The 25,444-nt window shown below is 34.3% G+C and overlaps 5 protein-coding genes across 7 annotated transcripts in view; 2 read left to right on the forward strand and 3 right to left on the reverse strand.

Moving 5' to 3' along the window:
• Positions 1-25,444, forward strand: part of LOC125809205 (THO complex subunit 3) — a 152,162-nt gene that overhangs the window by 102,995 nt on the left and 23,723 nt on the right. The gene's annotated exons all lie outside the window — the stretch shown is intronic.
• LOC125809156 (actin-related protein 8) lies at positions 368-6,756 on the forward strand. The gene is made up of 12 exons (XM_049488814.1): positions 368-829; positions 1,055-1,140; positions 1,312-1,382; positions 1,542-1,609; positions 2,206-2,267; positions 2,630-2,727; positions 3,569-3,650; positions 4,107-4,249; positions 4,955-5,103; positions 5,546-5,679; positions 5,855-5,973; positions 6,386-6,756. Exons 1-12 carry the CDS (start codon positions 492-494, stop codon positions 6,461-6,463), a joined length of 1,428 nt encoding a protein of 475 aa, XP_049344771.1. The 5' UTR covers positions 368-491; the 3' UTR covers positions 6,464-6,756.
• On the reverse strand, positions 7,437-9,020 carry LOC125807368 (pentatricopeptide repeat-containing protein At5g66520-like). Its single transcript, XM_049487069.1, has one exon. It carries the CDS (start codon positions 9,018-9,020, stop codon positions 7,437-7,439), a length of 1,584 nt encoding a protein of 527 aa, XP_049343026.1.
• On the reverse strand, positions 9,574-12,397 carry LOC125809259 (GPI-anchored protein LLG1). Its single transcript, XM_049488927.1, has 3 exons — positions 11,957-12,397; positions 11,817-11,873; positions 9,574-10,175 (listed from the first exon to the last, which is right to left on the reverse strand). The coding sequence occupies exons 1-3, from the start codon at positions 12,036-12,038 to the stop codon at positions 9,814-9,816; spliced, it is 501 nt and encodes a 166-aa protein (XP_049344884.1). The 5' UTR covers positions 12,039-12,397; the 3' UTR covers positions 9,574-9,813.
• On the reverse strand, positions 13,546-22,115 carry LOC125809072 (phosphatidylinositol/phosphatidylcholine transfer protein SFH13). 2 transcript variants are annotated; one of them, XM_049488740.1, is made up of 15 exons: positions 21,777-22,115; positions 20,734-20,846; positions 20,323-20,620; positions 19,955-20,054; positions 19,598-19,864; positions 19,025-19,102; positions 17,110-17,214; positions 16,976-17,025; positions 16,789-16,888; positions 16,570-16,668; positions 16,376-16,489; positions 16,067-16,226; positions 14,846-15,234; positions 14,652-14,726; positions 13,546-13,797 (listed from the first exon to the last, which is right to left on the reverse strand). In XM_049488740.1, the coding sequence occupies exons 2-15, from the start codon at positions 20,738-20,740 to the stop codon at positions 13,777-13,779; spliced, it is 1,863 nt and encodes a 620-aa protein (XP_049344697.1). In that variant the 5' UTR covers positions 20,741-20,846; positions 21,777-22,115; the 3' UTR covers positions 13,546-13,776. The 2 variants fall into 2 exon arrangements, with proteins under 2 accessions (XP_049344697.1, XP_049344698.1); XM_049488741.1 differs by having other exon boundaries at positions 20,734-20,843; positions 21,777-22,093.

Genomic DNA, 25,444 nt, shown 5'->3' on the forward strand with positions numbered 1-25,444 from the left:
TAGATATGCTAATTCATTATAAAATTATTACGATACTGATTAATCGATTCAATTCTTGATTTAATCATTAAGATGTCAGTAAACACAAAAAAAAAAACCATTGAAAATCATTTAGAATCAAAGTGACTAACCAAATGAATGCACATGAGTTGACAAAGTTTAAAAACAAATACTGACACTCGTAGGATAAGAGAAAATTTAAGACCGTCAAAAATGAAGGTATGAACTAATTCCTAAGTGAAAACACTTTATAGGCTGATATAAAAAATCAAAAATCATTAAATCAATCATTCATTAGCACACCAAATTGACCTTTTTAACTTTAGCGGAAGATAAAATATATATCTGGCAAACGTATTATCCACGTGTTGCTCAAATCAGTCTATCTTTGCAAATATGAAGATGAATTTCAGTTCCATATTCAGCTAAAAACTGTTATACCCTCTCCCATTTCATGACTGGAGCCGTGCCAGAACAATAAAAACACTACCATGGCTATGTTGTTACGCAAGGTATGGGAATCCGTATCTACTCGTTCCACTTCGAGTAACTCCACCTCAACTGTCAATTCCATGGATCGGTTTGACCAGATGATGATGTATGTACAGACGGCATCCACCGGAGAATTCGATCGGATTCCGTTAGATATTTTCATTCAAATTTTGAAGATTTTAGGGCCAAAAGAGTCTGCTAAACTGAGTTCTGTATGTAAATCGTGGAAATTCATTGTTTCCGATAATCGGCTATGGATTTACTTTCTTCAGAATCAGCATGAGCCTTGGGATTTTACTTTTTTCGCTGAAACTCACTTGAGATCTGGTCCTCTTAGGTAAATTCCTTGTTACTTGATTGAAAATTAGTTGTGCTTTTGAAAAGTCAATATTAGGTGAACTTTGATCAATTAACGTGACATGAGAAAAGTTACAATTGGTTTAATCTAATTTAGCTGAACTGAAATATGACAACTAATTTGGGACGGAGGGAGTATGAGATAAAGGAGTGAATTATAGATGAGGATATCAGTAGCTGGTTTGATAAGGTGTATGATTTGTAGGACGTTTCCAAATTCAGTACCGGAATTGTCATTCATGAGTATTTATGGTCAACGTGCTCAAGTACCTGGTGCTATTATCATTGACGGTGCGTGTCTTTCTATGTGTTACACTCGATCTTTTAGTTGGCATAAGGCTCTAGTTGTTTTCTTTTACTGATTCGAGGATAAATTCTAATGTAACAGAGCATTATGTGAACAGTACAAAGAGAAATGATTTCTTTGAGCTTATTTATCTTTCTGATTTTTCTCACTAAAAGGTGGGTCAGGCTATTGCAAATTTGGTTGGAGTAAGTACAGTGCTCCGTCAGGGAGATCAGCGACATTCTTGGTGAGCTTTCTTATGAGTTTACAGTTGTAGTTGTCAATTTATGAAAATCACTTGCACTTTTGACTATTTGAGGCCTTTGTTGTTCGAACTATTTGTTGTGTTCCATGGGCTAGACAAATTCTCACCCTAATCCTTCCTGAAAAATTGTCCCATTGACAGGAATTTGGCAACATTGAATCTCCAATGTATTCTAGATTGAGACACTTCTTTTCAACAATATACACCAGGTTCGTGTTCCATTCATTTTTGGTGTCATTTTACATTGGTCTCATCTGACAACATTAGAAGTCGTAAATGTACCTTTTTTCTTGAAGATGCTTGACCACCTAAACCAACATCCATTGTTGACCAATCTAAACAGGTTTTTGGTTCTCAAACATAATTTGATTTTCATAAAATGCTTTTTAACACCATAATAACAGGCCTCTACGATATTTTTTACATTATTAATTGATTGTAATATGGACATCTGGTTGCCAAAGAAGAATCTGCATCAAAATTTTATCTATGAAAGGACTCTCTTTATCATTATGTTGCCAAAGTGGCACATATCTGATTGTTTATCATATAATTCACTAACAAGATTTCCTCTATTTATATTATAAATCACCAATTTTACCCACTAAGAGAGCATAAGGTATAAAAGGCTGGATTCACAATGACTTCCAGAATTACTAAAACACCTCATATCTTTTTTAGAGTATTACATATAGCTCCCTACAAACCGGAATTAGAAGATAAGATATGAGCTTGTTACTGAGACCCAAGGTTGCTGGAATCCTTTTCTAAAATTCTCTCTTCTGCTGTTATGGATTCTATGCAGGATGCAGGTGAAAACTTCAACACAGCCGATCATTGTGTCCATTCCAATTTGCCATTATGATGGTCAGTTTCTATTTGGGTGTTGCTGAAAATCCAGTCAAATTTCTGTAAATATAACCTATCAATAACTCAATTTGTTGTTTAGAGGGCAAATACTATTTCACAATATATGCATGTGTGTCCATTTTTACTTGATGAATCAGCTCATGCAACTCTATTTTTGAACATTCTTCCATTTGACTTTTGAGCAAGAGGGTAAGGTGCTAAATAGGTTTGAATTGTTATCTCTCAACTATTAAGAAGTGAGCATAGTAAGATCTTTTCAGTGGCTCTTGGTGCACGTATGAGGGTGTAGTTGGGTTCTCAAAGTTCATCACTATGTTTGTTCTCTTATTTTTCTTTCTAACTTCTCTTTACCTATACAGATACTGAATCTGATAAAGCAGCTAGAACGCAGTTAAAAGACGCGATCCATTCTGCATTATTTGACATGAATGTTCCTGCTGTTTGTGCTGTCAACCAGGTAGTACTTATTCATTTCCTTCAACTTCTGTTGGATTTCCAGAGGTGATTAAAGTTGTTAGTTTTGATAATCTTGGTTGTACTTTTAAAAGTTCTAAACTTGTAGCAAAACTTTGTTAGATAACAATCTTGGTTGTACTTTTAAAAGTTCTAAGCTCATAGAAAAACTTTGTTAGACTGAGGAAGAAGAAAACATTTATGTCATTGTTGAGCGACATTTATGAACATGTTACATATAAAGCAGAATCTGTTCCTTTCATAAGCTAGTGTATATCACAGATAAGCTTTTCTTTCACAGTTATCGTGTGCCTTTCCTTAGTCAGGCATTCACCTGTTTGCTGTTGTGGCATGCCCTGGTCCTTAGGTTTATTGGATTTTATCTTTCGTGCCTTAGCATTGGGCTACTCGGCGCTGCTACCACCAATTTAATACATACCCATGTAGCCTCACCCTAATATATTTGACTTCTTTTGTTAATTACAGTAGTTTTCCATCCCTGAAAATTTTAATTAACATAAAATAACAGTACATATTTCTCTTATTTAACGGTTATGGACTTTGTTCAGTCAAATAGCCCCACTTCTCGCTTTCCACTAATAATATCTGATACATATTTGACTAACTAATGAAGTACTTGATGCTTTCTATTGTTAATGGCAAAAACTAAATATTATTAACATGGGGAGAGAAAATGATCAAAATGTCATGACCAACTTGGCAAACTTCTCCTGTTCTCTTTCTAAGATTGTACCATACATTACCAAGATTCTTCCAAATTTTTAGTGATAATCTGATTTTGGATTTATAATAGTATCATAATGTCTTTCTTTCAAAAAATATAGGCCGTTTTAGCTTTATTTGCTGCAAGGAAAGTTTCAGGAATAGTAGTCAACATTGGATTTAACCAGACATCTATTGTTCCAAGTAAGTTGTTTATTCATGTACTGGACTTATGGTTGTTCTTTGACTTTATTGTAAACTTGTCTTTATAGAACTCATTCATTTTTAATTCTTTGAACTGTGATAGTTTTTTTGTTTTTTTGAGTTGCTAGTAGGATAGTTTAGAAAGTAAGTTTTTATTCTCCAGCTTTCTGAGTTAATCAGCGATGACCAGACAACCCCTGAGATGAATCACAGATGGTTTCCAATGTTTCTTGTTTACTAATTTCATCTCACATTTGCTTTACTCCTTTTGAATTACCTTATCAAAAAGAAAGTTTGTGCTCACTAATTGTTTATTCTTTCTGATGATTTAATTTACTCTTAAATTTCTTCATGAACAACTTACATGGATTGCATGTTTTTATTTCTCTTTGTGTCTGCAATTCGATTGCATTGTTTCAATAATTTATGTATAGCCACTTTGTTGGTATTTTACAGTTCTTTACGGTAAAGTCATGCACCAAGTAGGTGTGGAAGTTGTGGGAATTGGAGCATTGAAGCTTACAGGATTCCTTAAGGAGCAGATGCAACAAAAGAATATTTATTTTGGGTCACTTTACACTGTGCGGACACTGAAAGAGGTATCAACTTTCTGTCCATAGAACATTTAGGGTGGGAAGGAAGGCGGTTTCACCTAGACATGATTCTTTGCACTGTTTCTACCTTGCAAGTTAACAGTTACTGAATCACTTCAAAAATATGTCGTGGTATCATTTTTGTTACTGGAAACCATTTCGCTGTACATAAATTTTTGAACTGTCGTGTCGTGTCCTTCTACTGCCACATCTAGATACTAATAATCTTGAGAAGTGCTTGGTCAGATAATCATAGCTGCAGCACTACTGCATATGCACTAGCTGCGGATAACCTCAATAAACCATGTTAAATGCATATCTTAGTTGTGAGTTCTTTGTGATTTTCTTCTTTACTACACATTGTCGAATTACAATAATCAATGTAAGGTTTGCGAAGTAATCCAAGTTTAAGTTTTCCAGAAATTTATGGTATCTGGAGAGGAATGTGATTACAAATTTAAGAGTTATTGCAGAGCTTCTGCTTCACTTTTTCACTGTATTTTGTTTATTCAAAAATAAAGATGTTATTAGTGTACAAGTTTTTCTGTTCTTTTTATCTTACCAACACAAATCATGTTAGATTCAGTTAGTATTGATCCTGTGACAAACATAGACTTGACAAGCCTAGCTGCATGAGAGTTACGGTTACTTTTTATTTCTTAGTGATGTTTTCAAGTATATTTTCTGAGGTTCATTTGGTTCATATTGCAGAACCTTTGTTATGTTGCGCTTGATTATGAAGCTGAGTTATCCAAAGATACCAGTGCATCTTTTCAGATCGCATCTGAGGGTTGCTTTACACTTTCAGAAGAGCGCTTTAAAACAGGAGAGATTTTGTTCCAGCCTCACATTGCAGGAGTGTACGTCCATATTACCTTATTCTGGGAACTTTAGTAAGAATTATTGAACAACTCCCATTTTCAATTACTTCCCCTAGGGTATAAAGGCCTTTAAAAAACTGGAGTAGATCCTGTACATGACAAAGTGGATTTGGACTATGTAGTCAATTGGAACCCTGTTGCATCAGGTCTTTCCTGAGACTTATTTTCTTATATGCGAATGGAGAGAGAGATTTGTACTCTGGGCGGGTGGGGGTAGTTCTAGACATCGTAGTATCATTTTGAGGCTACAGTCTACTGTGGTCAACTGATGACGCCAATTTCTTGGCTTATATCGTTTAGACAAAGTGGTGTTTTTGAGGATTAAAATGGTGAAACACAATTGACCCCACCCCCCAATTACCTCAAAAAAGAACAAGGATCTGTAGTATGGAAAATAAGTAGATCTGTGGTCTTGTTTCAGGCGTGCTATGGGTTTGCAGAATGCTGTGGCGCTGTGCATGGAGCACTGCCAGGATGCTGAATTAATGGTTGATGATAGCTGGTACAAAACAGTAGTTTTGGCTGGGGGAAGTGCATGTTTGCCTGGATTAGCAGGTGAATTGCAACTTATGCTCTTTTTCCCTAGACAATGTATCTGATGGAATCATGTGTTTGTCCGTGTTCTTCTAATTTAGGAAAGTAAAAATCAGAAGTGTTAACAGACGAAATAAAGAAGAAATGCAATATTCAAGGAAAGTACTGATTTTTCTTATTATGAACTTTATTGCAGAAAGATTAGAGAAGGAAGTGTGTGGACTTCTTCCCCCATGCATGAATAATGGAATCAGAGTACTTCCTCCCCCATATGGCGTAGATTCTGCTTGGTATGGGGCTAAGCTGATTGGCAATGTAAGCTACCCTTTCTGAACATAATTTGTTGCAGTAGTTTTACACTTTTACTCATGCTTATTGACAAACTTGACTTTGACACGATACCTTGAATTGAAAAATTAGTTAATGTTTCTTATTTCCGGTAGAAATCGTATTCCAAATTTGCATTTTAAAATGTAGAAGTCACTCTACCTGCTTAAGATGTCAATTCTTTCGGTTGCCTCTTGCTTAGTTGTTTTTTTTTTTTGGTTCTTTGAAATTATTTACTTCTGATTTGACTATGATCTCTTCTTTTGAGGAGATTGGTGTAGAAAAAATCAAACTGACAATTAGCCTGTACTCGATTATGAATATTTTGTTCTTGTCGTCATTGAACTAATGTTTATCATATACCTGATTATGATACAAATTCTTTGTCTGTTTACTACAGTTGAGCAGCTTCCCCACTTCCTGGTGTGTGATGAAAAAGCAATTTCGTCATAGGTCGAGACGCAAGTTTATGTGGTGATTATTGGGTCAGTGGAACTACAGGTGGTATTGCCAAAGATCAAGAGTTTTGAAGTGCCTCATGGCCGAAGAACAACTATTGTATCAATGATTAGATCATTTGTTAAAGATGCAAATATAAGGCTATCTATACATTACGTGTAAGACTAATGTTATGTCGTTCAGTCATGCGGATCTGCTAAGTATATAATGTACAAAATCTTAGATTATTGAGGTAGTTCCAAATGGAGGGAATATTTGTAAGTTGGACTTCTACACTTATAATAAAAGAGAACCTTTTTCAGGTTTTGTGTTGATACAAGTGCTCGTCACTGGTTAGACAGTTGTAGGACTGACTGGATTTTCAGTTGCTTCATATCCTGTTGGATCTGAAGTTGAATGATGTCGTGTAAACATCAATGAGGAAATCTTGTTGGTATCACTAAATCGCTTCATCTATATGAATATGAGATTGTTCTTACATTAGGTTGTGTTTCTTTTGAGGTACTTGTCCCGTCTACTTCAGGGGGCAGATCCATGCAACTGCGATTATGTCCTTAAGCCGTGTGTTGTAATCATGTGGTCCTTTTAATATTTCCTGCAGGTACTGTGATTACATTCTGCTGCACCACACACACACACTGCTCTATTCTGCTTAAAGGAATGTCCTTTCTCGATCAATGTTTCTGTGGGGGTTGACAGCAGTGGAAGAATGTAACTTTACTACGTTGGTATCACTTTTCAGTGTCAATCAGCAGCAGCTATGTTCGCATTCAGCTACATTTTTTCAGAGTCAAATGTATCAGCAAGCTGGTAATATTTTGCATGTGCAGTAGTAGCTTTTGCCCTTTTTGTTGTGCTTAAATTTAACTTGGTAGTGTCTTCCAAGGATGTATAGTCTTTTCCAGCAACAGATGTTAGTTTTTTTTATTGAATTTTACAATCTTCACAGAAGCCCTCACACATCAAATGAGTTCACCAGATTTGTTGATCTGCTATCCTCCTAATGTCTCATAGACATCTTGAGCTCTGTCATTCGCGATATCACTGACCATGAACTCATGATCAACCCCATCCACCTGAATATTGCTCAAGCCACATCTAGTTTCCAAAATTTTATCCTTCAGCAACTTTCTGATCTCATGATCAGCTCCATTATTAGCAAACAAAGACGCTGCTAGTTTATATCGATCAGGTGAGGGTTCCAAATTGATTAGTCGCTTGAATAGGGGCCTCCCTCTTTCAACGTCGTTATGGATTCTACAAGCATTAAACAATGCACCCAATATGACCGAGTTAGGTTCTTCTGGCATTGATAAAACGAGCTGTTCTGCCTCTGCAAGCCTCCCAGCTCGTCCAAGAAGATCAACCATGCATCCAAAATGCTCAATGGATGGTCTTATTCCGAACTGATGTACCATTTGATCAAAATAGTGACATCCCTGTTCGACGAGTCCAGCATGAGAACAGGCAGAGAGTATAGCTACAAATACAACTCCATTTGGCTCAACTCCAGACTCTATCATCTCATCGAACAATTGGAAGCATAACTTGGCTTGTCCATGTGTTGCAAAACTCGAAAGGATCACTCCCCAAGTTACAACATCTCTCCGAGGCATTTTCTCGAACAGCTGGTAACTAAACTCAACGCACCCACACTTAGCATACATGTCAACTAACGCAGTACCAAGATTGACACTCACTACAATTTCCCTCTTGTTTATGATATACTTGTGTATCCATCTTCCTTGATCCAAAGCTCCCAACTCTCCACAGGCTGATAGAGTGCACACAAGTGAAGATTCATTCAATGGGACATTATAACTCATCATTTTCTGAAATGTGACAAGCGCGTCTTCGTGCATACCATTCTTAACATACCCTGATAGCATCGCGCTCCAAGTAGCTGTATCCTTATTTCCCATTGTATCGAATATCTCAATGGCCTCTTCTACCAGACCCTCATTCATATAACCGGTAATCATGGAGTTAAAGGGGCAAATGACATTGTTATGCTCTGAGAATTCATCAAGAACTTGTTTTGCAGATGCCATATCACCAGCACAGGAGTACATAGAGATTAAAGAACTACAAATATGGGTATTTGGTTCTATTCCCTTCTTGATTATCTGTGCATGTACTGTTTTACCTTCAAGAACAGCTTTCAAATGGGAACAAGCTTTTAGAACAAAAGTATACGTGTGGCTATCCGGTGATAGTCCATCTGTTACTAATCGTTCATACAAAAACAACGACTCTATAGGGCGTTTGCTAAGAATCAGTCCTCTGATCATAACATTATAAGCAAATGTATCAGGTGATTGAATTGATGAGTTGAAGACTAACAATGCATCATCAGTTTCAGACACTCCAACATAGGATTCTACGAGCTTTGCTCCATTTGGAATACGATGAATTAATCCATTGAGAATCAGTTGGCCATGTAATTGCTTGACTTCCTTCTTTTCGCGACACATCTGGAGCAACAGAACACTGCTGGGGATTTTATTCCTCTTTCCGCGTTGCAATTCTGAAAAGTTCTGCAATGGAACACGAGCGCTTGTTGAAGCAGCAGCCATTTATTGTAAGTTGTAACTTGTTAGAATTTTCCAGTTGTGTGTATCTTTTTCATTTCCAGAGGAATAGAATACTTGGCTGATGAAAGTGAATTTTGTCCAATGCTCCTTGTATTGGTTTATATGTTATATCTTGTATCCTCAACCACAGAAGCCTTATCCAAACAAACAAAATGACAGCAAATATGGATACATTTATTAGTATACTACAAGACACACTAAATATAATAGTCTACGGTAGGAGTAAGGCATGCGTAGACACTAACCGTTTAGAAAGCAGGTATCTATGCCACTGTATGGTTGCAAAACTTTTATATCTACCTACTATATTCATGCACACACACCTAATATCACATTGTCAACTTGTGATTTACTACCAAAAGATGTTAGTGGGGATGCAGATACTCTTTTATCAAAGTTCATCTTAATGGACGAACTGCTATCTGGCAGAAGAAATGTCAATAATCAACACCAGAACACATCCTAATCGTCCCCGTCCCACGGGGATTTCAACAAGGAAGAACAAAAAGGAAAACATTTACAATCGCCCATACTCAAAATACAACAAAGTGAAATAATATTTAACAGATCCTCAGTTTAGCAAGGAGAGTCATTTTCAATACACAAGTATCAGCAGTAACTGTTGTTGTAATATATCAAGAATTACAAGAGGAGGCTCAAATGAGTTTCTTGTTGATCGTTAATCAGAGGTAACGTGGTAGAAGAAAATCCAGAGTTCAAACAATATTTGACAATAAAGAATACAGAAACTACCGCCACAACCTTGAAGAGGTCTTCAGAGAAGCAACAACAACAAGCCCATAATAGCTGTTGCAATCATCAGGATTGGTGATAGTCTACTGCTCATATGACTATTATTAGCATTGGCAGATTCTGCTTGTGCAGAATCGGGACATGGTAGCCCTTTTTTGTCACCAGTGCATTCGCTGGCGAAAAGACCAGGTGGGTACTTCCCGTGAAGATTAATGTAGCTGAACATGGTAGAGGAACAATCAGTTGTCAAATCATTCACATAGTCTGAATAGGGACAAGCAAACTGCGCAAGGGCATCACAACATTGTTTGGCTGGGTATTGCGGTCCTCTGCATTGGGTAGTGACGACTGTGTAGTTTTGAAACTCGAAGCTGATAGGACAAGCTGCATAAATATTGAAGCAAAGCATTCTTCAGCAAGCATTTCAAGCTCTTGAGGTAAATAATTTAAGCAAACAGAAATCTTCTTGGTCACTGTAAAGTGATCATCAGTGAGTTACAAACATGCAAAAACTATGTGCGTCTCACAATCGCCAATAAGCAAGTTATCAAGCAACTTAGGGTGTCATATTCCCCTGGTTAACGAAATTGTAGAGCTTCCATGTTTCAGGTACATCGATGTTTTTAAATTACTTGATGGACGAAAACAAGATTAAATTGCTTTTAAGTCACCACACATGCAGCAACATATGAATTGTGAGAGATCAGCAAAACTTTACGAACTATGATCTATCGTGTTTTCCTTGATCTGACTCATCTCAATTTAAAATATATCCAGTACCATCATAAACGTTATCCTTATCAACGAGCTCTCTTTACATACTTCAACTCAACTAATAGGCAGTCCTAGATGCCATTTCAATCACACAGTACACACCTAAGCTGCAATACACGATAATGTACTTCACATTTATACCATCTGGCATGCCATTCCCTTTCCATTTTCCATCACCGTGGATGAACAAAGCATACAAGAAGATCCACAGCCCAGAAAACAAAGTTACCATTGAAATCAAGCCCTATCCTATAGGTTTGTACGTAGGAGTATCATCAAACAGACACTCCTGGCCACAGTATCAAGAAAACAAACTGGAAAAAACATCTCTATCAAATCCATGCGGTGCTATGCAGAACTTCAGAGTGCGAGAATACGCAGCAGATTGCAGCACATCCTACTGCTTATTGAACTTTGCACAGGGCACTAAAAATGACTTAGCAAAACTATCACATGATATCAACTACAAAATTATATGGAAATGTCACAAGCTGCTCAATTTAAACATTCATTATCCTAAAAAAGTTTGGTTTTGTCCTTATATTTGCAATAACCTACTAACCATAATTACAGGATAACACAACCATTGCATGTTTTTTTTAAAATTTCTTCCTTATTAGAAAGGCACTCAAGCATATTAAGACATAACCTGACTGTAAGAACATAACCAAGACAAAACAGCAAAGAAAACAACAAATAATTCAGTGTAATCCCACAAGCGAGGTATGGGGAGGATAGAGTGTACACAACCTTACCTCTACCCCTACCTTGAGAAGGTAGAGAGGCTGTTTCCGGCTACACCCTCGGCTCAAAGAATGATCAAAAAGAGGCAGTAGAAACAACAGCAAGATAATAAGATAATCAAGGCTAAAGGAACAACATGTAACAACAAAAATAGAAAAATAATGAAAAACAAGAATAATAATAATGCATAGAGATAAACCAAAAAAGAGCATTTTCCATCTTCAACTACAAAAGGTTCCTCTCACCTCACCTCAAACATAAGGCAAAATGACACATCCAGATCCCAGAAAACAGAAACAAAAGCAAATAAGCTGAAATACCAAAACACCCAACAATCTATTTCACAAATTTAGTTTCAATTTTAACAATAATTACACCTAAAGAACAAACCCAACTTAACAGATCTTCAGTCAAACCAATCAGCTACTACAAAACTTAACAAAATACCCACAAATCTAGCTCCTAAGACCACCAAACAAAAGTAAAATATGATGATCAAGAGCTTACGTTTCTTGGTTTGAAGTAGATTCCTCCCAGTTAAACCTTCATTAACAAAAATCCCATCTGTATAACAAAAAATAAAATATGTAAGAACATTCATAGCAGAAACCAAATTGGTAAAAAAAAACAGTACAACAAACACAAACCTGATAAATAAGCTGAAGCTGAAGCTGAAATGAAGAAAGAAAACAGTAGAAAAATACAAGAAAAACAATGTCTGCACTCCATAATAGCAAAATGAGCTAAAATAACAAATTATAAAAGGAAAAAGATGATTTCTTGGAAGAAAATTTCAACAAAAACCCAGAAAAAAGTGATCTTTGAAAGAAACTCAGAAATAGAAAGAGATCTATCTGTTCTCTTTCCCTTTTAACAAAGTTATCTCAGTTCTTGCCAGCTAATTGTTTACAGTAAGTTTGAGTTCGTAGTGGAAATATTTATATTCATATATTTTTAAAATAGAAAATATTTTGAGTTTAATAACGACATAAAATTATTAAAAGCATATAATAAGAAGAAGAAAAAATTGGAATGGGTACAGCATCTACAGCTAGCGCCGTTCTACGCGTAAATTGGCTTTCTCATGACCGTGTCTTCTTACATTAGGATGAAAATATTTCAAACATAGCTTGATTTATTTAGGATTGAGGCGTTATTATTTGAGTTATTATTAGAATCGTTGATGATGAAAAGAGGGAGATAAAAGAGCTAAAGGTTAAAGATTTAAACTATATAATAGAATGCAGAGATCGAGTTAAAATTTTGAATAAATATATTTTTACTATTTATAATGAGAGAGTTGTTGGATTAGTTACACATTAAGAACTAGAAGTGTTTGATCAAGAGAGTTGTTATATGATATCTTAATTAATGCGTACAATTTTTGCTTAACATTTTGTTTAATAATTAGCATTAAATTATTATAGAGAAAGATTAGAGGCTGAAAAATAGCATCGGATTTTGACGATCTCCTATTGCTAGGTTTGCAATTTTCAAAAGATAAAAACAAGTTTTAACTATAGTAATTATTGTTAATCATAGTCTTCTGATTTCGATTCACGAAAAATCTGTAAATTCTAGTTTACCTTCTACCATTATTATATTTATTTATAATAGAGAATAACTTATTATTTTGTATAACAGATTAAATTATGTTGATAATAAAAGTTAGTAGAACTTAACTTAGGGATACGTAATGGAAAATGAAAATTGTGATTTGACTAACAACGTGTTGGCCACTTGCCTCAACTAATTAATTGATTAATTTGCAGGAAATTAATTGTTTATGAACTGTGCAAGTTGAATTACAGAACTAATACCAACAGACATCCACTAGAAATTTTCCTTAACGACGACTGATGTTTTCCAGAAAGGCTGATCTTAATAAACCAATAACACTTTTTTCCGTTTTTGTCATTTGTCTTCCAATTTTGGGTATGTATTAAATAGACAATCCAACTTATATAACGTTGAATAAATAGACACACACATCCAACATAACAATTTGCAACAAATATACTCAAATTAATTTATATTATGTCGTGTAAAACATGTGTGTCTACTTATTCAATTTTGTATTTTATACAAAATTAAGTGCACAACCAAAATTAAAGAGCATAGATTCAGATGAGACCAAATTAAAGGACATGCTTATGGATTAGCCTCGACTTAAATAAACATATGATAAGGGAAAAATAATAATCAAATGGGATGGAGGAACAGAATTAAGATGGTAGGCTTTCTTTTAAGCTTTTTCTTTAAGATGTTTAACAGTACAGTATAATCAACATCTTCTTGCAGCAACACAACTGCATGTTCTGTAAAGGACATTGTACAAAAAAAAAAAAAGGAAAACTTTGTCACCACTGCTGGAGGTGCATAAGCTAACATCTCCCTTCGCAGCATAGTTAGCAGTAAAAAGTTATCATCGCATTGTCAGGTACTCGAATCTCCAACATTTCAATATTCAACACCACAATCTCCGCCTCTGCAACAAAACATCAGCAGAACTCAGACTTGTGTCCGCGAAGGATTAATTGAAACAATATACTTTCAGAAAGAAAGAAAGATAATATAAGTTGCAAGAGCCAATAGTAAAGAAAATATGATATGTCATATGCAGCCATATCGATACGAGTCATATTAGAAACACCCACCATTTAACTTTCACATTTTGTTATGACTAGAAAATGTGTCCTATCGGTAGAAATGTGATTGTACTAAATAAAAGATTCAGGATTTATAATGAATATCTTGCAAGTAGCTCAAGAGTATCTCACACATATCGAGCCAATATACTGGTAAATGAGGCCATGCTTCCTGGCCTTGTATAAACTCATCCTTCAATCATCAATTCGATAGTGGATCAATAGAGAGTATCAGATGAACCCCATGAAATACCATTTTACTAGAACTTCACCGCCTCATCTCACCCGCTCCTTTCCTCTTTTCCCGTTCTCACCACCATGATGGCAATGTTACCAGCAGCAGATACGCTCAGAGTCTAACCCCCATCTACTTCCCAGGCCTTTGCAGGAAGGATGCTAAAGCATGATAATAGACAACCATAACGGTAAGAAGCCAACATAATGAATTGCCTTCATTTTAGTTTTCCAATTGGATCACATGACAACAACCCCCTAGCCTTTTTGCCAAACATGGGAAGAATAATAAAATAAAATAAAACAGCAGACAGATAAGACACAAACTGTATCAAGATGGATGCAAACAGTATCACATGACAGGACAATAAATCAGCTAAGCACATATATAGTGATTGACTGTAGAGCTGACAAGATAATGATGACCAACAATATGTTCATATTGTTATGTGATGCTTACATGAAAGCTCGACTCTTTTAGGTTGTCCACTAACTCTGTAATTTCAAGTTGCTTCAACACCGTCGCATGCAATACCTGTTGAACATATAAAACATAATAAGACAACACTGCTAAGCTCACAGTTTTACAGACCTTTTTTATAAGGAAATATTTTATGTGGAATTTTTTTGACCTGCCTCACTAATGAGCCTTACCCTTTTTGTTTTTTCTAGGTCAACTTCTACAGACTTGATCCTGTTAAGTGACTGATGAAGCATTCGATCCTTCTCTGCTGGGATCTCAGCGGGCTTTTTGTTTATTTCTTCCAATAAATTTTCCAATTTATGAAGACGCTGCATGCATGGATGGATCTCCCTTACTCTTTGAACTGCTTCGTCATTAATGGATGAACTGCTCCCTTGTCGTTCTTCCAATGCATTAGTTGGAAAAACATTTGTCTGTTTCCTCCAGTACTCGAAGGGAAGACTACGAATAAATGCAAAGATTTTAAGTATGAAAGGAATCAGTTTCCTTTCCAAACAACTGAAACAGCTGCTCAGAATCTTCTCTTGGATTCTTTCACACCAATTAATTGCCCAGGTACCTAAAAAGAACATGAATAATGGACATGAACCCCACGATATATGAATTTACATTTACCATTCTAGCATGAGTTTTAGCTTGGAAGAACTCAGAGTTCAATTGACTAGACTACATATATACAAGACTAAGCACGTCATGGCAGAGTGTGTACACAAATGATGAAAATGAGTAGCAAGAGATGGATAGAGTATAGATTTTGTGGAGTCTTCAATAAGCAAAAAAACACTAGGTGGATATACAATGGCCAAAAACAAACCAGGTGAGCACATCCACTAGCCAAAGGAGACTTTTAGCAAGGCGAATAAGACTTAAAACAAGAAGTTTCTCATTTCCCACATTCCTTTCACATGCCAAAAGGAAAAGGTTTTGAGGCAAGAGAAATCCCGCTTCTGAAACTCATAAAGAGTCATTCTTTCCTTAAGGTTTTCTTTTCCTTGGAGGGTGGAGAAGTGTAGCGAGGCAGCATAACTTCCTCTCAAGTTTATTATAACTTCAGACACTACTCATTTGCACTATGGAATTCCACTATCTTTCTTGCTAGTACTATCAAAAATTATTCTTTTCTTTTGAAACAGAACTGAGGCTAATCATGTTCTCTCCCCTATGATTTCTACTGTCGTTTAACATTTTCTACTGGAGTGGAGTTGCACTCTAGTGGAAAACTTGTATGTGCCTACATCATGGATTTGAGAATTGGTTCAACTAATAGCATTTTATAATTCTCATGGTGTCTCTATAAACCAAGCCACGTCTTACAACACACTAGTGATTAGTGAAGGTAGCTATCGATTAAAGGATCTTTTGATGGAATTCATGATTAACAAGACAAATACCTCCAGAATGAGGCAATGTATTAGTGGACGGATTCATTGGATTGCTCACAGGAGACTGCTCTTGCCAATGCAGCAATCCATGCTCATTAGTGACACCTCGATCACCTAGGCTGAATTCATCATCACAGCTACAATAGGCTGTTGAATCTGATGACCTAACCTACGAAACCAATGATTATAAGTCAAAAAAAGTGTGATATATAAAGAAGCAAAAGTGCACATGCGTGCACTGCAGCTACATATTAGCGGAGGAGCAGTACAGGAGTTGGATGAAAAAAACAAAAGTGCATTATGCTTTGCAAAACTCACTTCTTCATCAACTGGGGTCAGCCTCAAAATTGAGCTACTACTTCCTCTAATTGGTGAACACAAGTCATCAGCATCCAATACTGAATCACTTGTGGATGTGTCTCTACTCCTTCCCTGAACACATAATAAATTGCGTCATACAGAGGAAGACAAATGAAAAAGAAACAAAGGAGCATGCCAAAGTGAAAATTTACCTTTGAAGGGCGTATCTGTATATAGGATTCAATTTTCCTTTGGTCACCAATTTTTCTAGAGATTTCCTTCACAGTTGTTGCCTCTACGTTATACACAAGCTATAGAGGAGAAAATAACAGGTTATTACAAACTAGTTCTCACCTCCAGGACTAGATAAAGCTTACCAAGATGAAGAATATATCATAGAAGAAGAATATAACTGAACTGGCATGGCTCACCTTCATTACTTCAGGATCACTCCATGGACCCTTGTTAGACCTGAGGCAGCCACCCTCATCAGAACAGGTACAAGAGCCACCTAAAAAGTCAGGCAATTGACTTTTGAGAGAGAGAGAGAGAATCAGATACACGGTTGAATGATTTTATTCTTCAAGGGAAAAACATAGAACAAAACAAATAATGAACCTTGGGTCAATAACTTCATGTAGTTTACCCAAGGATTTGGGATCGAGCACCTACAAAAGTAATGATTGGAACACAGAGATTCAGTCAATTGTAGTTAGAGAGTGCACAAAAAAAAAACATGATTCCTCTGCTACCTGTATCTTTGCAATAGTTTTTGCATCCAGAAATTTTTGAGCTGCTGGCCAGAGCATCTTTTTGAAGCCAGGGCCAGCATTGACAATGAACATCCGATGCAGTGTCTACAAAGAAATGTTGGATATTATTAAAGGTATGCCATGACAATAGAGTCTGGATAAATTATTTGGACAGTCTCATTTATAGATTGTTAGAATAGGAATAGGTTTATACAATCCTATTAGAATAAGAATATGTTTATACAATTCTATTAGAATAGGAATAGGTTTATACAATCCTATTAGAATAGGAATAGTAATAGAAATAGAAATAGGAATACTAAATAGTATCCTACTTGGTAAAGGATTGTATTCTAGGGTCTATAAATAGGGTCTCAATGTAATAATGTACACAACAACAATTCAATAATATTCTTTTCCTATATTTCTCACATGGTATCAGAGCCTCTACGAACTTGGTAGAGAATTAAAGAGCTTCCGCTGCCGGCGGGTGGCACCCATAGATGCTGCCCGTCTGGCCAATGATTATGTTAACAAAAGTTGGGTCACCGTGTATCTATCCGGTGACTATTTTCTTATATCTAATTTGTGTAGCACCGTGCTATCATTCCGGTGACTACTTTTTCATATTTAATTTTTGTAGCACCGTGCCATCATTCTGGTGTCTACTTTTTTGTGTAGCACTGTGTCATCATTCCAGTGACTACTTTTTCATATATAATTTGTGTAGCACCGTGACATCCTTCCGGTGACTACCTTTTTTGCATATCTTATTTGTGTAGCACCGTGCATCTTTTCGGACTACTTTTCATATTTAATTTGTGTAGTACCGTGGATTTTTTCGAACTATTTTCTCATATCTGAGTTGCATAGCATCATGTGTCTTTTCAGTGACTCCTCAGATTTGATTTGCATAGTTCCATTCGTCTTTCCGGTGACTCCTCAAATCTGATTTGCGTAGGGTTGTGCCATCATTCCAACCCTACCCGTTTCTTTTTCAGTAGGGTCGTGCCAACATTCTGACCCTACCCATATTATTTCTCTTTTTCAATGGGGTCGTTCCATAAATTCAAACTATCCTATATAATTTATATTTTCTAGTTGGGTTGTGACATCATTCCGACTCTACCCATATAATTTTATTTCTTAGATTGTGACCACTTTTAGCCATCAAATCTAATACTCCGGCATATGAGCATGTTCTGGCTAGTTTTTCGGTGACTTGTCTGATATCAACTCGTCTAGTGATTCCAACATGATCCATATACTTTACACTAGATTTTGAGCACTTACGACCGTTGCATTGTGAAGAAGTCTATATGGAGCAACCACCTAATTTTGTTGCTCAGGGGGAGTTTAGTAGCCTTGTATGTTGATTACGTAAGTCACTCTATGGTCTGAAACAGTCTTTGCAAGTTTGGTTTGGAAAGTTCCAACACTGTAATTTTATCACTCTGTGTTTTATCGGCATTATGCATCAAATTCAGTATTTCATGAGAAGACCAAGCACATTGAGATTGATTGTCAATTTTGTGAAGTCGAGTGATCAACTTGCAGATTTCACCAAGCCCCTCATCAGTCCTCGTGTTAATTACATTTGTAACAAGCTAGGTACATGAATTGTATGCACTAGCTTGAGGGGGAGTGTTAGAATAGGAATAGGTTTATACAATCCTATTAGAATAAGAATATGTTTATACAATTCTATTAGAATAGGAATAGGTTTATACAATCCTATTAGAATAGGAATAGTAATAGAAATAGAAATAGGAATACTAAATAGTATCCTACTTGGTAAAGGATTGTATTCTAGGGTCTATAAATAGGGTCTCAATGTAATAATGTACACAACAACAATTCAATAATATTCTTTTCCTATATTTCTCACATAGATGTTCACAGTTAACAGCTATACCTCAGGATAATAGCTATTATCAATTTTTGCCATGGCCGCCAAAAGACTAGCAGCTGTCCTTGTGAAATTTTTAATCCCCTGCATCGACAGCATACCATATTAGAAGTTGAACTTGAATAATAACCAATAGTAGTAATAAAACATGAGGAACAAAACTCCAAAAAACTTGACACAGGGAAAAATTCCTTGATTGAGAATGATTGGTAATGGAAACGGCGAGCACAAAATTGTATTAATGCAAGAAAATACTCATGATATCTTCATTGCTACATAAGGGCACTACTAAAACAATTTGGAGGGAAAAAATCTGATACTCTTTTGTGTATGATCAAGTTGGAAAAATGATGAAAATAATTGATCCAGACCCAAGTAAAACCACCCATGGGAATGCTAGCTATTTGTAATACCACTCAGATGTTTCATGCATGTCAATACGACCTTGTAATAGAAAAAAGAGGTCTCTAGTCAATGCAGTTAAGTGTTCAAAATGGTTCAGACCATGTAGATTAGAAAGATATACAAGTTAGAAACATCATCAATTTAGTAAATTAGCCACTGATAGAATTAACATACTAAGCCTTGCACATCCAAAATTGTAGTTGTTGTGCAGATTCTTTTCTTTGCGGCAACAGAACATGCAGGGAACTTCTCATGTAGTGCCCTTTCAAATTCTTGGACATGATATTTTAAGTAGCGATCAATTGTGGTTATCCGCATTAGTTTGTTCGGATTAGCTTGTCCAAGCCTTTCGATATAAACAGGTCTTCCCTCCCTATCAACTCCATGATATCCTTGTGGGTAAAATTGCAATACTTCTTCCAACTCTTCAAAGTCAAAATCCTGAGTGGTCACAAGTTCCAATTAGAATCTACAATTACACAGAACAATAGTGAAATTAATGTTGAGGTAATAGTATTAACTATTAAATACCTGCAATATTGTGTCTGCTCCAAACTCTTTCCTCCAGTTAAGCATTTCTTCCCACGTCGGAATAGTTTTCTCAACATTGAGATCTCTTGCCTTCAAGAATCTACACAAAATTAATGTTAATAAAAATTAGGTTAAACATCTGGCCGCAAGATATAAGGACACAGTATGCAGTGCAGAAAACAAACAGCAATGCAACTGTAAGCAAAGCCTCAAAAAAATTAGTAGGGAAAATCAAAATACATTAAAGGATGCAACTTCATCAAATAATACTGCTTCTTCATCCATATTTCTAATGAAAACTGTCATTGCTACCTAGGTGTTCACACACATGAAAAATTAACCGAATAATTTTTCAGAAAAAAATGCACCTCAACAATGTATGGTAGTCATCATGTCTGGATGGCAACAAATTCCGCTCAAGGAGCCTTTGACGCAATTCACAGACAGCATTCTCCTCTTTTGCATCACGTACATCCTCTATCGAAACTGAAGGGAACCTGTAGTCCACTTTCCTTTTTCCTCTTTTCTTCAGAGAGTGAGTGAACTTGTTTGAAGCATGTAATGCCTTTTTCTTGAAAGTACCAATTCTTGAACGTCGTCTTTCATCCTCTGAAACCTCAAAGTCTGATCTTCTTTCTCTTACGTCATCATAAGCATCCAACCATTCTGGAATACAAGATATCACACAGAATATGCGTATGTGAGTACAAAGATAAAATGTACAAACAAGATCATCCATAACAGTTCTTAAAGTCAATTATTAAATGGGAAGCACAAACCTGACATCCTTTCAACAAACAGGATGTAAGAATGACGAAGGAAATGTGGCTCTTAATGTTTAAAGCAATCTATGCTGTTCCGCAGGAAAACCATCCGAGCTCAAGTTTCACTACTAAATATGGGACAAGAAAAGCAACTCCAATCAAAATCTCAACTTAACACAGACCAGAAAGAAATGAAAAGATGACACATTAACTAATGTCTGGAAGATAAGAAGAATATTAAATGATGAAAGTGACATGTATCTTCCTAAAAAATTGAAACTCATTCTTCCTATGCAGAGAGTCCTCTATTTCATTTACTAGAAGCCCACTGATTTCAATGTCAGTGCTCGTACAACATACGCAATGACTAGAACAGCAGACACATTACAGTGAAGTAGTGCTGTCAGGAACCAATAAAAACTGGGAAACTGAAAATCCATTTCCTGCCAGTTCTCTCCCTATAAATTAAATTGCCTTCACAGATCTAAAGTCCAAAATGCACAACCGCGTAGTTGATTTCTCATAGGGTCACTAGAAAAGCATACACATTTTCTTTGTTGGAGACAATTGGAAAGAAAAGATGACTTTCGGAGATAATAACTTCTAATTGAGCTACCATCCGAGATATCAACCACACAATGTGTGCATTGTCAAACACTCCACACCCATATATCCAATTAATCAATCAACTATGCCTCAAATCACAAACTAGCTGAGATTTTCTATATCACATAACCCAAATTGTATTGACCACCATGAAAAATTCTTAAACTGATTACTACATTCACTGAAATGCTAAGTATTAATCCATCAAAAATAATTTAGGTCTAAAAAAAGGTTTTGAGAATACAAAAATCAGTAAATTGCTGATCACATGGAAAAAAAACTCAACCAAACTGTTTCAAGTCAGTAAATTTAGCTCAGATCTCACAACCCCACATCATGATTAATCCCAATTAACAACAAAAATCATCTACAACATCAAAACACACAATAAAAACAGAAACTTTTTAGTTTTTAACTCATATAAACAAAATCCCACAAAAACAAAAACTCACCTGAACCCTAACAAAACGCAAGCTAAATCGGCCATTAAACGGGGCTTTTGCATTGATTTTTTTTTTCTGAAATCATAAATTCCGAGAAAAATCTGCAAAAAACCAAAGCTTTAACTGCAAAGCATCATAAATTTCTTGAAAATTCTGTGTTCTTTCAGCTGAGAGAATGAACGAATAATGGAGGAATGAAAAAGAGAGTTTTTTTCACTGTAATCTATATAGCCTATATATACATAAACACATGGCTTTGTCTCTCTCTAGAGTTTCTCTCTCTATAAATATAGGTTTTCTCTCTCTATATGTATAGATGCGGAGAGAGTATATTTTTCTCTCTCTCACTCAACCAATTTGGTGAAGTTTCTAGCGCCACTTTTTATTATTCTGATTTGCTTTTTCTTTTTTTCTTGTAATCTTTACGTGTCACTTTTTAAGCATAAAAATCAAAATAAGAGAAAAAGTAAACAGCGTGCTTAAATACTTTTATTTAAATATTAATTTCATCTTCTACTTTTTTTTATTTTCCTTTCCCATATGAAATGTATTGTATTCGTATCATATAGAGTCCATTTGAAAGAAGTATTCTTTATTTAGTCGTGTAGTTAGAATTTCGATTAAAGAATATTAATATATTAAAAAAAGTTAAATCATTAAAAGTTAAGAAGCGTCAATATAATATATATATATATATATATATAAATAATATTTTTATCTAACTATACCGTATAAGTTGTCAATAAAAGGGTATCATCAATCAATATATGTGGATCTCATGTGGTCCTAATATTGTATAGGTATAAATAGTTGAATTATTTTCAAAATATAAAGCGATATAATTGAAATAGAGGAAGAAAAAACGAGTCAAGTCGAACATTATTTATATATTTGAATTTTAAAAACATTAATTCATCAAAAATAGATTTTTTTCGAAATATAATGCAAATGTAATAGAAAAGACAGCTATACTCCATTCCTGTTTCTATGAGACAAAAAAAATCGAAAATTAAAAGCGAATTATTCTGTAATAATACTGATGGGGTGTTCATATAATGAAAGGTCATTTAAATTTATGTATTAATATTTAATTAAGCGTAAACATGACATGTTAGTATAATAAAAATATATTATGAAAATGATACAATAAATTTTAAAATACTCTGAATGTTTACTTTTTGTAGGTCAAAGTCAAAAGGGTATAATTTTTTGTATCCAAAGTAAAACAAGTAGTATATTTTTTTTATTTCTATTATATAAAAAAAAAATTTAACTGAAGTAAAAAGGGGAAACAGTTCTTTTCTGTTGAGCTACTATTGCCGTTATTTTCTGAATCTCCTCGTTTGACTTTTTACTATTATAAAAAAAAAATTGTTTTTATTTATAAATTAAATATTTACTACCTATTTAGATTTAGGAATTTAAAATATTAGATAATGTTTTCCTTGTTATGATAATTAAGTCTAGATTACGTTATCCGAAAACTTTGCCAGATTGGAAATGAAAATTAAAAAAATTATTTGAGGCTCTTAAATATATTCACTTTATTTCCTTTCAATTCAATATTTGTTTGTATTTTTTCTATAAATTAAATTATACCATTTTTAGGTGAAAGGAACTGAAATTAAAAAAAAAAAAAAAAACTATTACTTTTGGAAGTCATTAATGCAAGAAGCTCTTAAATATATTCACATTATTTCAGCTGTGAATTTAATTATATCCAAATTAATATACATGTAATTTTGTTCAGATTTCAATTTTATCTGATTATTAAATAAAGTGGTACTCCTTTCGTCCAATTTTGTCATATTGTGTTTTCCGAAAATCAATTTGACTAATTTTCAAAGTTAAATTAGATTACATTAATTTGATACATTAAACAAAAAATTTAGATATTAAAAAACTATACAAAAAGTATAAATTACAATTTTTTGTATATCAATATGATGAAAAAATATATCATAAAATGTTAGTCAAAGTTCTTATAGTTTGACTCAAAAAAAGGAAACTATAACAATTAAAAATGGACTGAGGTTGTACCATTTAAGTCAATTTAGGTAAATGCTTACACTATAAGTATATGAGTAAGTACTCCCTTCGTTTCACAAAGAATGACCTCCTTTCCTTTTTAGTCAGTTTCAAAAGAATGACCTATTTCCTTTTTGGATAACATTTTACTTTTAGCTTTCCACGTGGCATGATTAAAGACCACAAGATTAAGGGCAATTTTATACATTTGACATAACTTTAATTTAGGACCACAAGATTCAAAAATCTTCTTTAATTTCTTAAATTTCGTGCCAAGTCAAATTAGATCAATCTTTTTGAAACGGAGGGAGTAAATTATAAGAACCAAATTAGTACTTTTCTCTTTAGTTTCATTTTAATTGATTTTTATATTACAAAAATATATTTTTCCTTTCGCATGTTCTTTATAGTAAATTATGATAAATTTATTTTTCCTTTTGACCATCAAGTCAACATAAGTTAAATAAAATGAAACGAAAAATATATTAAATTACGTATAATTATTGGGAACTACTGGGATTATGGCAACAAATTTGTTACGTTACCTAATAAACTCATTTGACCTTTGACTAATTAAAAAAAGTCTATTATAGTAATGAAATTCCAGATGAAATTTTGCACTATTGTGTGGATGAAAGGGAATAGAATATAAAAGTACCAATAAGAAATAATAGGTCAAACATATAATGTCAAACCTCTTTATAATAGTGTTCTTGTCAAAAGATTTGTGAGTTATTATAGCAAAACAGTGTAATAAAAGTATATAATATAATATAACATAGATAATTCATTAGCTTTGTGTTCTGATACTTTTTTTATTTAAAAAACTTGACTCAACATAAACGAAGAATAAGAAAGGTCTTACATATTTCTTACTTAACAAATTTATTTTCTCGTTAAGATTTTAATACATGATTGTTATAAAACGATTTGATTGTACTTTTATCTAAACCATTTCGATGTTTTATCTGACTCAGAATGTCTAAGTTCACTTTTAATATACAATTTTAGCAAATTAAATATTAGGGCCATTATTATTTGTATTTATATGGTAGTTTTGTCGAGTTTTGTCTATTATAGTACAAAATATAAAATAGTACTCTACAAAATAGAAAAACAGATTGATTTAATGATGTTGGTGGGCTAAAACCTATCTAGTAGAATTTAATATGGTCATATTAGTTGGTTTGGTACACCTCATAATTGACAAAAAGCTTTTATGGCAATCTCTAGGGAAAATGCCATTTAACTTTTATTATTATTATATATATTTTATAAAAAGTTACTTATATTTAGGATTTGAATTCAAAATCGATAATGAAAGATAAAAAGAATTTTATTTATCCAATCGCATCTCATAATAGTAAATATCAGATATTAGGTCATATTTGATAAACCTTCAAAGAAAATGGCATTTAATTTTTTTATATATATATTTAATCATTCAAAATTCATTTGCTTGCATAATTTAAGGGGGAAATGTTTGTTAATTACCATAAAATTTCTCATTTTCAAAGCTTGAACTCAAGTGAGAAGCTATATCATCTCTTCGTCACTCAATATTTAATTAATACTATTCACCTTCGCGATAATTTTTTTTTTTTTTTTTTTTGTGGATAAAAGAAAGCAAGAACATTATTTTAAGGATA

Source organism: Solanum verrucosum, unplaced genomic scaffold (assembly GCF_900185275.1).
Source record: "Solanum verrucosum unplaced genomic scaffold, falcon-dt-bn FXZP01000277.1, whole genome shotgun sequence".
NCBI classification, from domain to species: Eukaryota; Viridiplantae; Streptophyta; class Magnoliopsida; order Solanales; family Solanaceae; genus Solanum; species Solanum verrucosum.